General features: G+C 41.9%; 1 protein-coding gene across 4 annotated transcripts in view; it reads right to left on the bottom strand.

Moving 5' to 3' along the window:
• Positions 1 to 7,134: 7,134 nt before the first annotated feature.
• The window catches only part of MCUB (mitochondrial calcium uniporter dominant negative subunit beta), an 80,184-nt gene continuing 72,366 nt past the window's right edge, over positions 7,135 to 14,952 (bottom strand). Inside the window, exons 5-8 of one of the 4 annotated variants that reach the window (XM_053923353.1) lie at positions 11,592 to 11,752; positions 9,420 to 9,623; positions 8,715 to 8,831; positions 7,135 to 7,351 (exon numbers count right to left, since the gene is read on the bottom strand). In XM_053923353.1, the coding sequence (XP_053779328.1) occupies positions 7,274 to 7,351; positions 8,715 to 8,831; positions 9,420 to 9,623; positions 11,592 to 11,752 (560 nt within the window). In that variant the 3' untranslated portion in view covers positions 7,135 to 7,273. Of the gene's footprint in view, positions 7,499 to 8,714; positions 8,832 to 9,419; positions 9,624 to 11,591; positions 11,753 to 14,952 lie in introns of all 4 variants that reach the window. The other 3 variants (XM_053923354.1, XM_053923355.2, XM_053923352.2) reach the window with 3 other exon arrangements.

Below are 14,952 nucleotides of genomic sequence, written 5' to 3'. Positions count from 1 at the left end.
ATTAATATTTTATCAATTTTTTCTAATTCACATCTCTATTCATTTATGTGATTTACAGACTTGTTTTTGTCATACATTCTACATATGAAATGTCATTTTCATATGACTTTAACTCTCACTTAAAATAATCAGCCTTCAAGAACTATTACATGGCATTCGAGGAAGAAACATAAACAGTTAATTCTTCATGGGCTAAACACTGGCAAAATTTCATTCTGCCAGGATCTTCCATGTCAGGTCGCTGCTCAGCGCCCAGCGGTCATCAGGCCCACTCTCAAGACTCTCCTGTTCGTGAAAAAGTAGGTGCTACTTGCAAGGCCACGAAAGGGGCTCCGCTGCCGGTTGGACACTTTACCTTCCTTTAACTCTCCACAGGTCTCGCCGTTGCCATGCCTCTACCTTCAAGAACTAATGATGACGAAAACGCTCCCGTTCAACTTCAGAACACTGGCCTCGCCTTGTAGGCAAAGGTTACACAGTTCTGGTGAACTGAGAGAAATTAGCTGATATAGTTAAAAAGCTCTTAAAAAAAGTTTTTTCTTCCTTGAATATGGTCAGTCAAAGGGTTTATTTGAATGCAGTCCTCTTGTTCAGATGTAGTGACCTTGCTATCTACAAATCTGGGCACCAAAATGCCATCCTATCTGAGACTGTGGAAGCAATGGGGACACGACTGAATCCTGTATAAAGCAGCTGTCTCAGAATAATACAGTCCTTTTGTGATGAAATTAACATGGAATGTGTTTGGATTCCTTTAACTTTGTTTTCAGTCCATTTGGACTAACAGCTTGCAACATGAGTAGAAAGATCATATGCTGTTTCTTTTAAAATAACTGATCTCTAAAGTTTCACCTAAATGACATGTGCCATGTGAAGAAACTACATTTTAAATCTTAAAAAGGTCACAGTGTCCTGCCTGTTATCGCCAAGCTGTTGTCCCCTCAGTCGTCAGAAATCAGTTTGTCACAAAGTACAGTGTGACGCACAGCTCCTTCTCTGAAGACTAAGAATTAAACTTTTTATTTTACTTTGTAAAGTAGGAAGATTCAAATCAAAGGAAGCTATCTTTACTAAGAATTTTCTTTTCACATGACTAATTTTCTGAAGCCCTAAAAACATAGGAGTATTCTTTGATAATTGTCTCGTTCAGGGGTCAGCAAAATTCTTCTGCAGAGCCAGATGGTAAAATATGTTAGGCTTGGCGGGCTACACTGTTTCTATTACCACCAGTCGGCTCTGCTGCTATAGTGCGAAAACAGCCATAGTCAATACATAAATGAGCATAGCTGTGTTTCAATAACATTTTTTTTTACAAAAATAAGCACAGGTTTGCCAGCTCCTGCTCTACTTTAGCCCATCTTCCCAGGTTCTCCTTTATTTTTTAAAATTATATCTTATTGTTTATGCTATTACAGTTGTCCTGATTTTTCTCCCTTAGCCCCCTGCCACCAGGCACCCCCGCTCCCTCAGGCAATTCCTCCACCTTTGGTCATGTCCATGGCTCATGCGTAAAGTTCTTTGGCTGCTCCATTTCCTATGCTGTACTTCACATTCCCATGGCTATTCTGTAACCACCTATTTGTCCTTCATAATACCCTCACCTCTTCACAAGCCCCTCCCATCTGGTAATCATCAAAATGCTCTCCATATCCATGATTCTGTCTCTGTTCTTGTTTGCTAAGTTTGTTTTTTAGATTCAATTTTTGATAGATATGTATTTATTACCATTTTATTGTTCATAGTTTTGATCTTTTTCTTAAATGAGTCCCTTTAACATTTCATATAATAATGGTTTGGTGATGCTGAGCTCCTTTAGTTTTTTTCTTGTCTGGGAAGCTCTTTATCAGCCCTTTGACCCTAGTGACAGCTTTGCTGGGTAGAGCAATCTTGACTGTAGGTCCCTGCTTTTTATGCCTTTGAATATTTCTTGCCATTCCCTTCTAGCCTGCAAGTTTCTTTTGAGAAATCAGCTGACGGTCTTATGGGAACTCCCCTGTAGATAACTAACTGCTTTTCTCTTGCTGCTTTTAAGATTCTCTCTTTATCTTTAACTTTGGCATTTTAATAATGACGTGTCTTGGAGTGGGGCTCTTTGCATCCATCATAATTGGGACTCTGCTTCCTCGACTTGCATGTCTATTTCCTTCACTAAATTGGGGAAGTTTTCCATCATTATTTTTTCGAATAGATTTCTAATTTCTTCTTCTTTCTCTTCTCCTGGTACCCCTGTGGCGCGAATGTCCGACTGCTTAAAGTTCTCCCAGAGGCTACTTATACTATCCTCATTTTTGGGGATTGTCTTCTTCTTGTTCTTCTGATTGCTTGTTTTTTTTTTTTTCTTTTTCCCCTTATGTTCTAAGTCACTGATTTAGTTCTTGGTTTCATCCAATCTACTGTTGTTTCCCTGTAAAATGTCATTTCAATTAGTGTATCCTTTGTTTCTGACTGGGACTGTTTTATGCTTTTGAGGTCCTCACTAAGTTCCTTAAGCATCTTTGTAACCAACGTTTTCAGCTCTGCATCTGATAGATTCCTTACCTCCATTTCATTTAGCTTTTTTTCTGGAGTTATGATTTGTTCTTTCATTCAGGCCATGTTTCTTTGTCTCCTCATTTTGGCAGCCTCCTGTGTTTGTTTCTGTGTATTAGGTAGAGCTGCTTTGACTCCTTGTCTTGCTAGTGTGGCTTAATGTAGTAGGGGTCCTGTAGGGTCCACTTTCCCCTATCACTCAAGCTGGGTATTCAGGGAGTGCCCTTCATGTTGCCTGTGTACATCCTCCTCTCGTAGTTGAGCCTTGCTTGCTGTTGGCAGGTCAATGAGAGTGATTTGTCCAGGCCAGTCAGTTGCAAAGACTGGCTGTGACCACTGACCACCAACCTCCACCCTTTCATATAGGATCAGCTGTGCAGAGGCAGGATGGTGGTGCTCTGATGTGGTCTGTAGCTGTCCACTGGGTGTGCAGGCTATGGAATTGCCCAGGCAGTGCAGGGTAAGTTCAGCCCTCACCTATGTTTTGCCGGAGGTCACCCTGCCTGAGCTATAAAGTAAGCTGAGATGGCTGCCACTGTGCTGGGCTTGGAGATTCCCAGATAAAGACAAGCTGTGCACCTAGGCTGGCTGCTACTAGTGCCAGGCGTGGGCTTACTGAGGCCAGTTGCTGCTTGTTTGAGAGAATTTAGGAAGTTGTGAAGCAGGAGCCCAGATCAGCCCTTCATATGGGAAAACAGCTTGTGCGGGCCTATAATTTGGGCGGGGCAGAGTCTCTGGGGATCTCCAAGACAGGTCGAACACTTTTAGCCAGGTTGATGGAGGTACGGCACTAGCTTGCAGGCTCTGTGGGGGGAGAGTTTAGAAAAGGGACAATGGCCTCTGCTTGCCTTAATGCCGGACACTTCAGTTTCTCCTTGTATACCACTGGTGCCCTTCAAGCTGCCTCCTCGGTGCTGGAGCCCAGAGGGAGTGAGTCTGAGTAGGTGAGTCCCTGTGTGGGTTCTTTAAGAGGAACTGCTTGCAGCAGTTTCTTCCACTGACTCAATCCCCGCTGGTTTTTGCAGCTAGATGTTGTGGGGACTTATCTTCCTGATACTGGGATCCTGGGCTGGGGAGCCTGGTGTGCGGTGGCAACTCCTTGTTCCCAAGATATCCCTCCTGAATCTTTATCCACCACAGGTGGGTGAGGGACCAGCCCGTTCCGTGTCTGCACCCCTCCTACCAGTCTGGATGGATGCAGTATGCAGTTTCTTTAATTCCGTAGTTGTCAGACTTTCACTCACCTTGATTTCTGACGGTTCTGAGTGATGGTGGTTCTATTTTTTACTTGTAATTTTGATGTGGTTGTGTGAAGAGGTGAGCCATGTCTGCTTACGCTGCCATCTTAACTGGAAATTCCCAGATTTTCCTTTAGACCGTGTGCAAGAATCCAGTAGCCACATGCTTTCTGCAACTAGACTATCCCCAGCGCTGCCCCTGAAAGTGCCATAGGCCTTCCCCCTATGTTTGTTGGGTACCTAGTACGAGCCAGGTGTTATTCTTGGCATTGTGACAGGTGCATCACTTTATTCTCATTAAAGTCAATGGTATTATAATTATTTTGATGAGGGCAGGTTATTTGGCTAGTATCTTCAGCGAGTAAATTTCAGAACCTGCCTGACCCCAAACCACACACTTTCTATCCCACACTTGATTTACTTTGAAGTCTTCATGTTAAGTCCAGAATCCCACCTCCATTTTCTGACCCCAACTCCCCAGTTCAACCTTCAAGAAATCTTTTCATTGTATGTGCTCAGTTCTGGTTAGAGACGTATCCCACCAAAACACAGCCAAGAGCCGCTTCTGGCCTCCTCCCACCACTTGTTATATTTTGCCTGAGAAGCCCTTCTTCATTCCAAATTCCACCCAAGAGGCAAGGCCCACCTTTCTAACTGGTTTCTCTTCACTTGCACTGTACGATGGTTTTGTCTCTTCCTGGGAATAGAGTTCCTTAAAGGCAGAACATGTCAGAAGGGCCTGTCGCAATATTGTGATTATATTCGTCTTCATTCTCACAGCTCCCAGAACCTTTGGAATTTCCTAAGTGTAGAAAGTGATAAAGGTGTTTTGTTATGTAAATGAATGACTTTTGGATCCACCCCAAGGGTGGGGTTGGTTGCTGGAAGAGCCTCCATAAAAACCCAGCGGACAAGTTATTTGGCCTTTTAGGGGGAGGCCTTTCACACTGGAGAAGCAGAAGGCTTCTAGGTGCCACTTTCACTGGAAAGCGAACAAGCCCAGAGCGCGTCTGCCTCGGGCCCACTGGTAGTGTGTGGGTTCTTGGCTTTGTGCAGGAAAGATTTCACAACCCAACCCGAGGTGACTGAGAGTGCATTTATTACAGCTGGGACAGTGAAACAAAGGAGGGCTTAGGGAGAAGCAACAAGAGCCTAGGCGGCGCTCTGTTTTTGCCCTCTAGGAACGTTACAGCAAAGGAGTGAGCCAAGGTGGGGCTGCTGCTCTTCGCTCACAGTAAAGTCAGGGAAAAGGGGTCACTGGAGACAGGTTCCAGGGCTAGGACCAGGACGAGCTGCCGCTGCCCACTGCTCCCCTGGTTATAAGTGGGGTCCTTTAGCATGCCTGAGAGGGGAGAAAGTCACGGGCAGGCTCCCAAAATTCATAGTGCTTGAGGGTTCTTATCTGTTTTCTAAAGTTTAGAGGACAATCTCAATAGAGTATCAGATTTATTCTCCAGATTTCAACCACCCTTGGGCATGATTGGCACAAATGGCACTAATTGGATTTCTGGTATCCATCTCCCTAAGTGGGGCGATCTAAGCTATTTACCCTCTGGGTGGGAAGAAGTGTAAACCATCTCCCAAGTGTCTTTGTTTAGGGAAGATAGGATTTTGCTGTTTACTATCTGGCTGTCAGCTGCTGGGCTGTTTAACTGTCTCAGTCTCCCTACTCCACTTGTCGTGGCTTACTAACCTGTCTCATCGCCACGTTGGGCCCCAAACTCCGTGCGGACAGAGCTCCTTGGTGTGCATGTCAACCCATTTACCTCTTCATCTGGCTGTTGATGTGTATCCTTTAATATCCTTTTTAATAAGTTGATAATTTAGTGAGTAATTGGGTTTTCCTGAGTTGTGTGAGCTGCTCTAGCAAATTAGTCTAACCAGAGGAGGCGTCTGCCAAACTTCTGATGTACAGCTACGTGGTCAGAAGCACAGGTGATCATCTGGGCTTGCAACTGGCATATGAAGCACAGGGAAGTCTGTGGCACTCCGCCCCTTGTAGCTCATGGAGTCGCATTCCATCTCCAGGCAGACAGTGTCAGAATTGAGCTGAATTCTCAGAAACCCTGCTTTTGTTCGAGAATTGTTATGTAGGAAAGCGTGTGCACATGCACTAAAATTGGGGTCTGGAAACCCCAATTTCAAGTTCTTGTAATACTTAACCTGGTGATATTCATTATAAAAGCGTATAAGTGCATACTCTTAGCTTAGTAATAAAACACTAATATATGGCTAATTCAGAATCTCCGTGTTACGGAGATACTGATACAAATAGCAAGTGATCACTGTGTTGTAGTTACGGTGTAAGGATGTCTGAATCTGACTTGACTCAAGATACACTCTGAAAACACTGGGGGCCTTCTGTTTGTTTTAAGCACCCTTGTCAAATGCTGAATTGGTGAAATCTTAGATAATAGATCAAATACCATTAGTTGAAAATTTACAAAGATTTGTGACCTGTTATGAGTTGATGGTTAAATCTTCCAACTATGTGCACTTGGGCAAATTAACCTCTGTGTGCCTCATTTCCTTATTATTAAATTGGAAAGCTACCAAAAAAATAGCTACCTCTGCCCCGACTGGTGTGGCTCAGTTGGCTGGGTGTTGTTACACAAGGCAAAAGGTCATGGGTTCAATTCCTGGTCAGGGCACACACCTGGGTTGTGGGTTTGGTCCCCAGTCTGGGTTGTGTATGAGAAGCAACTGAGCCGTTTCTCTCTCCCATTGATGTTTCTCTCCTTCCCTTTCTCCTTCCCTTCCCCTCTTTTTAAATATAGATAAATGAAATCTTTTTAAAATATAGCTACCTCATAGGATTACAGGTAATACATATGTAAAGCACCTAAGTCCAGTATCTGACAACATATGATAAATAGTATCTATTTCCAGAAACACTAGCTAAGATGAAACATTTCAAATGACATTTTATAACAATTTTAGCTATACTTAATGATAAAAATCTTCCAACTACTATGTATTTAAAATGAATATACAGTGACAGATGGTTATTAGACTTATTGTGATCACTTCATGAGGTACAAAAACATTGAAATACTATGCTGTACACCTGAAACTAGTATATTATACTGTAACTAAAATAAAAACAATTTTTTAAAAAGAAATTAGTGACAAGATGATTTGAAGTGAAGGCTAGAACGATGACTGCGAAGCACACCGACCATTTCCCGTCCTCACAGGCAACTGACACTGGACAGGCTGACGAGGATTCCTAGCCTGAGCGCCAAACTGCACCAGCAGCCGCTTTGATTTGGGTGGAGGCAACGAAGCTCCTTCCAGCATTAAACCTCAAGAAGTAGTGAAAATCCACAAACCAAACATCTCCAATGAGAACTCCCAAGAATATGTGTGTTTGACAAGCATTTTTTTATTAACAAAAGATACTAAAACAGTCAAATTCAAATGCTATGAGACTCAAAAAGTTCCAGTTTCTAAGTTGCAAAATCAACACATAATGGAAAAATTCAGTGACACTTAAAAATGTAAGATTAGTTCTTTTCATTGAGTTCCTCTACTTGTGTTGGCAAATACAGAGAGCGACGCAGCCGGTGCAGGGACTCTTTAGCCTGTCAATGAGAAGAAGAAAACGTCCCTGGTCAGAGGGCAGAGGAAACGTCAGCACGCCTGCTGGAGAGGAAACGTCTCCTTAGGTCAGTCCGGACTCCAAACTTCCAGGGACCAATGCCGGGATGTCTCGATTTAGTGGATCCTTTCTTAAAAGGTGAATGTAAGGTTTCTAATAGATCCTTATAGTTCTTGCTATGTTAGTTTCCCGCTTTATAATGGTTTTTCCAGTTCAAATGAAAACAAAACAAAACAAAACCCACTCCATAACCTGTCAGCTTCTCTTTTCTCAACTTTATTACCTTAAAAAAATAATACCTCACAGAGTACTGCTTTAAGTCTTAAATGCCCAGTGCTATACACTAGTTGGAAACATCCCTTAGCCCTCCTGGGTTGGATCATTCAATAGAAGACTATCCCCGAAATTTAAAAAAAAAATGCATGATTGTATTTCTCCTTTAAAACCCATCAGTGTATTTCTCCTAAGTACTGAGTATATGAAATTAAAAGAAATCTTTTAAATCTCTTCAACTCCAATTTTGGGTTACAAATTTAATTTTAGTAATTTCTTTTTTAATTGAGGAATGGGTAGTTGAGAAGGTGCAGATATCAAAATATATGATCATTACTGTCTATTAAATGAGTATACATTGAGCAATGGAAGATATTTTTACCTGAACATTTTTTCTTATAAAATTACTAAGAGAAATTTAAAATCTAGTTACACATGGAGAAGTCACTATTTGAACAAGCTAATGAGTCCGCTGGGAGGCCAGAGATAAAAGCTGCCTAAGAAACAGGCCCCAGAGACAAACTTGGTTTCAGACCCCGGTTTCCCCACTTTCTAATGGCATATAATAGGCAAGTGACATTAAGCACCTCCAACTTCTCATGTGACAGACAGGAAAGATTAAAGGAGGAAAACCATATTGATTTTTCTATTTTTAAGGAGAAAAACTTGCAAATGCCTTTAGAGAGCTTAAGATGATCAGTGTCTACCTTCCTAAAATTCTTTATGTTTTTAATAGGTTACAAATCTGCAAATGAGCTTGACATTGGATTGTTTTCCTTAAAAACAAATACTCACCTAGAAATAGATTGCTACTGAAAACTATTACTTTACTATCTCAAAGTCATTTAAGACTTTTTCACATACACATTTAAAGCTATCACCACTTCAAACACAGAAGACAATAAAACTGTAGGATATGGAATGACTATCAGACAAGTCAACTATTTTACTGAACAAACCACAATACATGGAAAATTTAACCTGTGAGGATAAGCCACCAATTGTATTTCCCTGACACTAAGTTTGGCTCCCAAACAAAACCAGCTATAAGATGCTGTGTTTACAGTAAGTACCTTAGCAAGATCTTCTTTTAACTTGTTGTATTGCACCACATCGAAATGCTGTTGCTTTGAATTCCTATGAAAGACGTGAAGAAACTGCCTACTCTTAATAGCTGAGTAAGTATAATCCTAAAAAAAAAGAGAACATGTTTTAAATGAATCTAACGCCTCCGCAAGACAGATATTTGCCTTAGCAACACCAAAGCAAAGGCAGATGAGTAAAATACTTGCAGCAGCTACCAGAGCCAGCATAAGGCAACACAAGTAAAACATTTAGTCTGGTCTGAGATCAGCTGCTCCTTTCAAAAGCAAACAAGCTGGGAAGAGAAATCACATACTGGGATAAAAGGAAGAAAGGGGGAAATGGAGATTTTTGGCAAAATAATCACAAGATGAAGCAAAAGTTACTGGGTGTTTTTCAATACAAATTCAATTTTTTTTATAAATGAGGGAACAAAGAATGTAAATTTGATGTGTTGATCTCAGTGGAGGAATCTGTGAGTTGTAATATTTATTTCTCTATAGAAGTTACTTATTGTTTCTCTGGGCTGCATATACATCTCCATCCTCATGAAAAACAACAATGAAATTTATTGGCATACAGAAACCAGAGAGCAGTAATTCAGTAACTAAAAAGGATTTATTGCTTATTAGTTGACTTGGATAAGGAAATATTTGCAGATGTTCTGACTTACTTTTTCCTAACAAACTACTCACCTGTCGAGTGACTATAAAGTATGCAAAAAAGACCATGGAATTTGCAAATGTGATGAAGTATGTGACTGGTTCCATGATGTCCCAGGAGTACACCCACCAGGTGAGCCAGGCCAGCGCCCCGCCCTGAGTGGACAGCAGCGCTAATCCAGCCCACAGGAGTCTTCTGGTTTTGGCTTCTGAGCGAGCTTCTATTCTAGCTTTCACCTGAGGGGAAAACAAAGGGCTGTTAGTTCAGTTTACAAGAAGAAAAGGAACAACGATAATGGACATCTGCATTACTTTAAAGAGGTTGATTTATGAAGAAGCAATTTAAAAAACATCCATTAATGAGTGATCACCTATTTCCAAATCAGTTAATTAATAAATCAATTTTTTTATATTATAAAGGCAATACCTTCTCATGAAAAAAAAATTTAAGTAGAATAGATGGGTACACAACGAAAAACTCAGAAGCCATCCTCTGAGACCTACTTGAAGTCACAGGCTGATTTTCTTCAACACAGCAATTTCACTTCTGGGAATCCATCCTACAGGTGCTCTTGCTCACATACGATTCACGACAGATTCAGTTTTAAGAGTAAAACACCAAAAACTGTCCATATATCCATGAAGCTACCATGCAGCTGTAATGAAAAGGCTCTCTATGCACCCCTTTGGTGACCTTTCCAGGATACGGGCATACCTCGGCATACTGCAGGTTCGGTTGCACACCACCCCAATGAAGTGAATACTGCAATCAAGTGAGTCACACAAGTTTTGGGGGCCCCAGTGCATGTGAAAGTTATGTTCACACTATACTGTGAATTTATTAAGTGTGTAATAGCATGGTGCCTAAAAAGCAACATATGTACCCTAATTTTAAAATACTGCTCATGCCCTGGCTGGTGTGGCTCAGTGGACTGAGTGCCAGCCTGCGAACCAAAGGGTTGCCAGTTCAATTCCCAGTCAGGGCACATGCCTAGGCTGCAGGCCAGGTCCCCAGTTGGGGGCCTTGTGAGCGGCAACCAATCCACGTATCTCTTGCGCATAGATCCTTCTCTCCCTCTCTCCTTCCCTTCCCCTCTCTCTAAAAATAAATAAAATCTTAAAAAAAAAGAAAAATACTGCTCAAAATGCTAACCATCATCTGAGCCTTCAGTGAATTGTTATTTTTTTGTTGGCAGAAGGTCTTGCCTTCAATTTGGAAAAAATGCAGTATCTATAAAGCACAATAAAGTGGACAGATATAAAATGAAGTAGGCCTGTGCAATGTTAGTGAGAAAAGGTGAGAGTAGTGGGTAATAGCCCACGCCCTTTTCTGAAAAAGGGAGGAAATAATGATATATTTGTATTTGTACATAAAATCTGAAATGGTTCACAGTTTAGGGCCATGGTACTAGGAGGGTAGTAGGAGAAAAACTTTCCATTGGCCACTTTTTAATTTTTTTATTCATAATGTAAGTAAATATACCACCAACTTTTTAAAAAGTAAAGAAAAAAATGTAGGTACATAATCCAACAAATAATATAAAAACGTCCCTCTCTCTGCCATCCCCTAAATATTCTGAGTTAATCACTATTAAAAGTTTCTTTTCTCTCCAGAAACTTTCTATTCATGTACAAAGTTAAGAGTTATCCACCTATACTTAAAAATCACACGTGGAATCACAGGTTTAAAAAATGCAGTTTTTTTCCTTAAATTAAAAAAGACTCTACCACCTTCTCCCCAGCCCAAAGTTATTTTTTTCTCTGTCACTGATTAACTTTGGATGTTTGGAAGCCCGTCACTAACTCTCAGCTCCAATTCTGTGAAGCAGAGCTGGGGCCGTGGCCTACTCTATAAAAGAGAAACAGTGGTGAAGTGCAGCCAGGGCATCCCCGCGCAGACCACCCGTATTCACAGAGGCACTTCGGCCGTCCTCGGAGAGGAAGCAGAGCACAGAGTATAAGACGGCGGCTCTCAGTCAGACCACCAGAGTCAAGTTCTGGCTCTACCACATACTAGCTTTGTGCCTTTGGTGTCTCAGTTTCCTCATCTAATGAATGAGAAAGATAACGGCAGCAAACTCGTGGCTCACTGTGAGGATTGAAGGAGAAAATGAGTATGGGTAAAACATTCAGAAAATGCTCACATGGACAGTGCTCCATAAAATGTGGGTATTATTTTCAGACTCAACTGTGATGCTTCCTAACCTGTTCGAGGGGCTGCAGCTGTCCCTTCAGGTGGTCGATTTTCTCCAGTAAATGGTGCTCTCTCTTTTTATGAATCTCTTCTAAATGCAAGGCTGTAAACAGTCTGTGAACCAAGGATTTCATGTTTTCCACTTCAGTAGTGTGCTCATTACTCCGTTTTTCTGGGGAAAGACGGAAGGGAAACATAAGGCAGTCACCACACTTTTTCCTCCAGGGTCTGTAAGCCCAGGGAACCAAATCTGATCCCCCTGGCTGGTTAGCCCTCCCTGCTCCTCGGGGCGCATTTAGTGTGAGCATTTCTTCCCGCCTCAGGTGACTGCACTAGTACCTCTCATACAAAGACAATCTGCAATGACAAATTATCAGACAGTAGGTTTAAAATTATGTTTTTGTTTTTTCTTTGTAATATGACTTTTGCTTTTTCTTTAAAATTTTTCATACAGAAAGAGTAAGGAGAATATCCATTTACCAGAACCTAACTGAATACCTCACCTTAGTTTGTAACATATAGTTTATGGTCTCGCTTTTATACTCGAGTTCTCTTCCCCACCCACCAACCATTTATCCAAAAATTACTTAAGGATCCACAGGGGAGGAAGCTGGTGTGCAAACGTGTAAACAAAAGTCTAGTATACATTTGAAAAGCAATTCAAATGCAAGTTCTTTACAAGGTACAGATCTGAAAGGAGGTTCAGATTGACAAGAAAGGGGGTCACCACTTCTGGGTCTTTCAAATAGAGTTCTTTTGATTATGGGTTTCTCTCATCCTTTCACCTCTGTGGATCTATGAATTCACATGATATTGGGCTGTCATGATACCTTCCTGAGGGTCATACCTGTTCCCCACCCGTGGAACAGAACTTGAGGGAAGGGGACAGGTGAGAGGAAGGGAAGATGGACCTTCCGGCCTAGCAGCAGCAAACCATGCAGACAGAGATTTGTGATCCTGCAGTCAGTATCAGCCCAGTGATCTTCCAGGTTTTGCCAGCAGTTCTGAAGTTATTTCTCTTCCATTTCTACCCACTTCTTCGAGACTTTATTGTGGTCTTTAATCCTTCCCACATTCTAAGTTAAAGCTGCCTCAAAGAGGTAAAAACCACAAGTTCCCTTCCCAGCTTTTGAGATTTGCAAAGAGGTTTGGATGGAATATGTATTGACATTTAAAAGGTGTCCACACAGAAGAGAGGTATAGATGGGGCACAATTTTGTCAAAAGCTGTGGAATGTATCCAAGATAAACAAAGCCAGACACTAGTCAAAATGGTAAAGACAGATTTTATTCAGTAAGTGTTGCAACAGGGAAGGGGATCCAGCAGGGGCTGAACTCAATTTTAATTTGTCCACAGGTGGCTGGGCATTTGAAGGGAGGGAGGGGAACATGAGGGACTTAGGCAAAGTCAGGGAAGTGGAAATTTAAAAAAAGTGAGAATGGGTTTTGGTTACCGAGATAGGCCATGTGGACTTGTGAACTGGCCTTACCCAGAAAGGAAACAAACAGAACTGCAATGGTGCAAGTCAGAGCGAGGGGCCCCCGCCAGGCCGGCGGTGAGGGCTACAGTGGCCTCCGTGCGTGTCCACATTGCGGAGAGGAGCCAGCTCTGGGTGGTAGGAGGCTGACACTCCAAGGGAGTAAAGAAAGGATTTACAATCACAAGCTTTCTAAAGTGACTGCTCTGAGAGGGGGCTCAGACCTATCTGCCTATCGCCAGGTTTTTACTAGAACAGCCAGTAAATTCCCCTGTCAGGCAAGCGTTTTAAGGGGCCAGGAGTCAGCATCCTAGGGACATGGCCTTGAGCTGTTAGAAACTCTGCTGGTGTCATGTAGTGTGGGTGGTGGGGCGTGGCATAAACAAAATCGATTGTGCTGAGAGCCCACAGTTTTCACAGGCCAAGGTGAGGCCTAGTTAGGAAGAGGGCTCAGACAAGCCTGACTGAAAATACACCCAAGGACATGGTCTTTGTTAAGTGACACAAAACGTTCGTCCGAGTTCAGTGACAGAAACTGTGCCTGTACTCTCTCAGAAATGTGGGCACTGCAGAATTCCTGTGTTGTATTACCAATTTAAACATTTGTCCCTGGTATCTCCTAACAAAAGCCAAAATGGGAAAGAATTGTTTTCTTTTTCTTTAGAAGCTGTTTATTCCTTTTATATGTGCCTTCAATGTGGATTGTATTTTCATATCCTGAATTTTCAAATCCAGATTTCACAATGCTTTAGGAAAGAAATGGAATTTAAGTGCATTTTTTTAAAACTGAAAATTTATCATTTTATAAACTTCACTTTCCATTAACCTAGTAGGATTCCTGTCATTTTCCCTCCAACTGGGCCCACTGCGCACCGCTAATCTAATTTACATCGTGGGGCTGGGCAAGCCTGAGCCAGGGTTCAGTGAAGCACCCCTGGGGCAGTGGGGCTGTGCTCTCCACTGCCTGTCTGCAGGGCAGGCCTCACTCCCATCCACTAAAAACTTACCTGCATCAGCTCCTATTGCCCAGTGCCTCATGCACAGATTTCAACAACAGAACCACAAGGCAAGGCAAAAGGCAAGAAAAAAAGTGTGAAGAAACAAAACAAATCAGAACCAGAATCTGATATGGCAGAGATTTTGGAATTGTCAGACCATGAAATTAAGATAAATATAATTAATATGGTAATGGCTGTGATGAAAAAAGTGGACAACATGTAAGAACAGATGAGTAATATAAACAGATGGAAATTCTAATAACAAATAAGAAAGCAGCCCTGCCTGGTGGCTCAGTCGGAGCATTGTCCTGTACGTCAAAAGGCTGTATGTAGGCTGCATCCCCAGTCAGAGTGCCCACGGAAGGCAATGCGGGCCAGCGTTTCTCTCTCACTGATGTTCTTCTATCTCACTCCCCTCACCCACCCCTGCCACCTTCTTCTCTCTCTAAAATCAATATAAATATCCTTGTGTGAGGATTTTCTAACAAATCAAAAACAACTGCCAGAAACCAAAAACATACAAGAATTGGGGAATGCCTTTGATGGGCTCAACAGTAAGTAAAGTAGACAAAGGGGAGGGAAGAGTCAGTGAGCTTGCGGATAGGTCCGTGGCCCTTCCCAAGTGGAAAGACAATGAAAAGGAGAATGGGAAAAAAGGAACAGAATATCCAAGAGCTGTGATACAATTACAAAAGGTAATTATAACATGCAAAATGGCAGTACCAGATGGAGGATAGAGAAGGGAACAGGAGACCAGCAACTGAGAATGACTGCAATTAACATGATAAGGATTCTACTAAAAAAGTAGATAACATGCAAGAGATAAAACTTACATCTGACTTCTCCCAAGAAATTATAGAAGCAAGAAGGGAATAGAGTGAAATATTTACAGTGTTT

The sequence above is a fragment of the Desmodus rotundus genome, chromosome 4 (genome assembly GCF_022682495.2).
Source record: "Desmodus rotundus isolate HL8 chromosome 4, HLdesRot8A.1, whole genome shotgun sequence".
Taxonomy (NCBI): Eukaryota; Metazoa; Chordata; class Mammalia; order Chiroptera; family Phyllostomidae; genus Desmodus; species Desmodus rotundus.
This window is presented reverse-complemented; position numbering and strand designations above follow the sequence as displayed.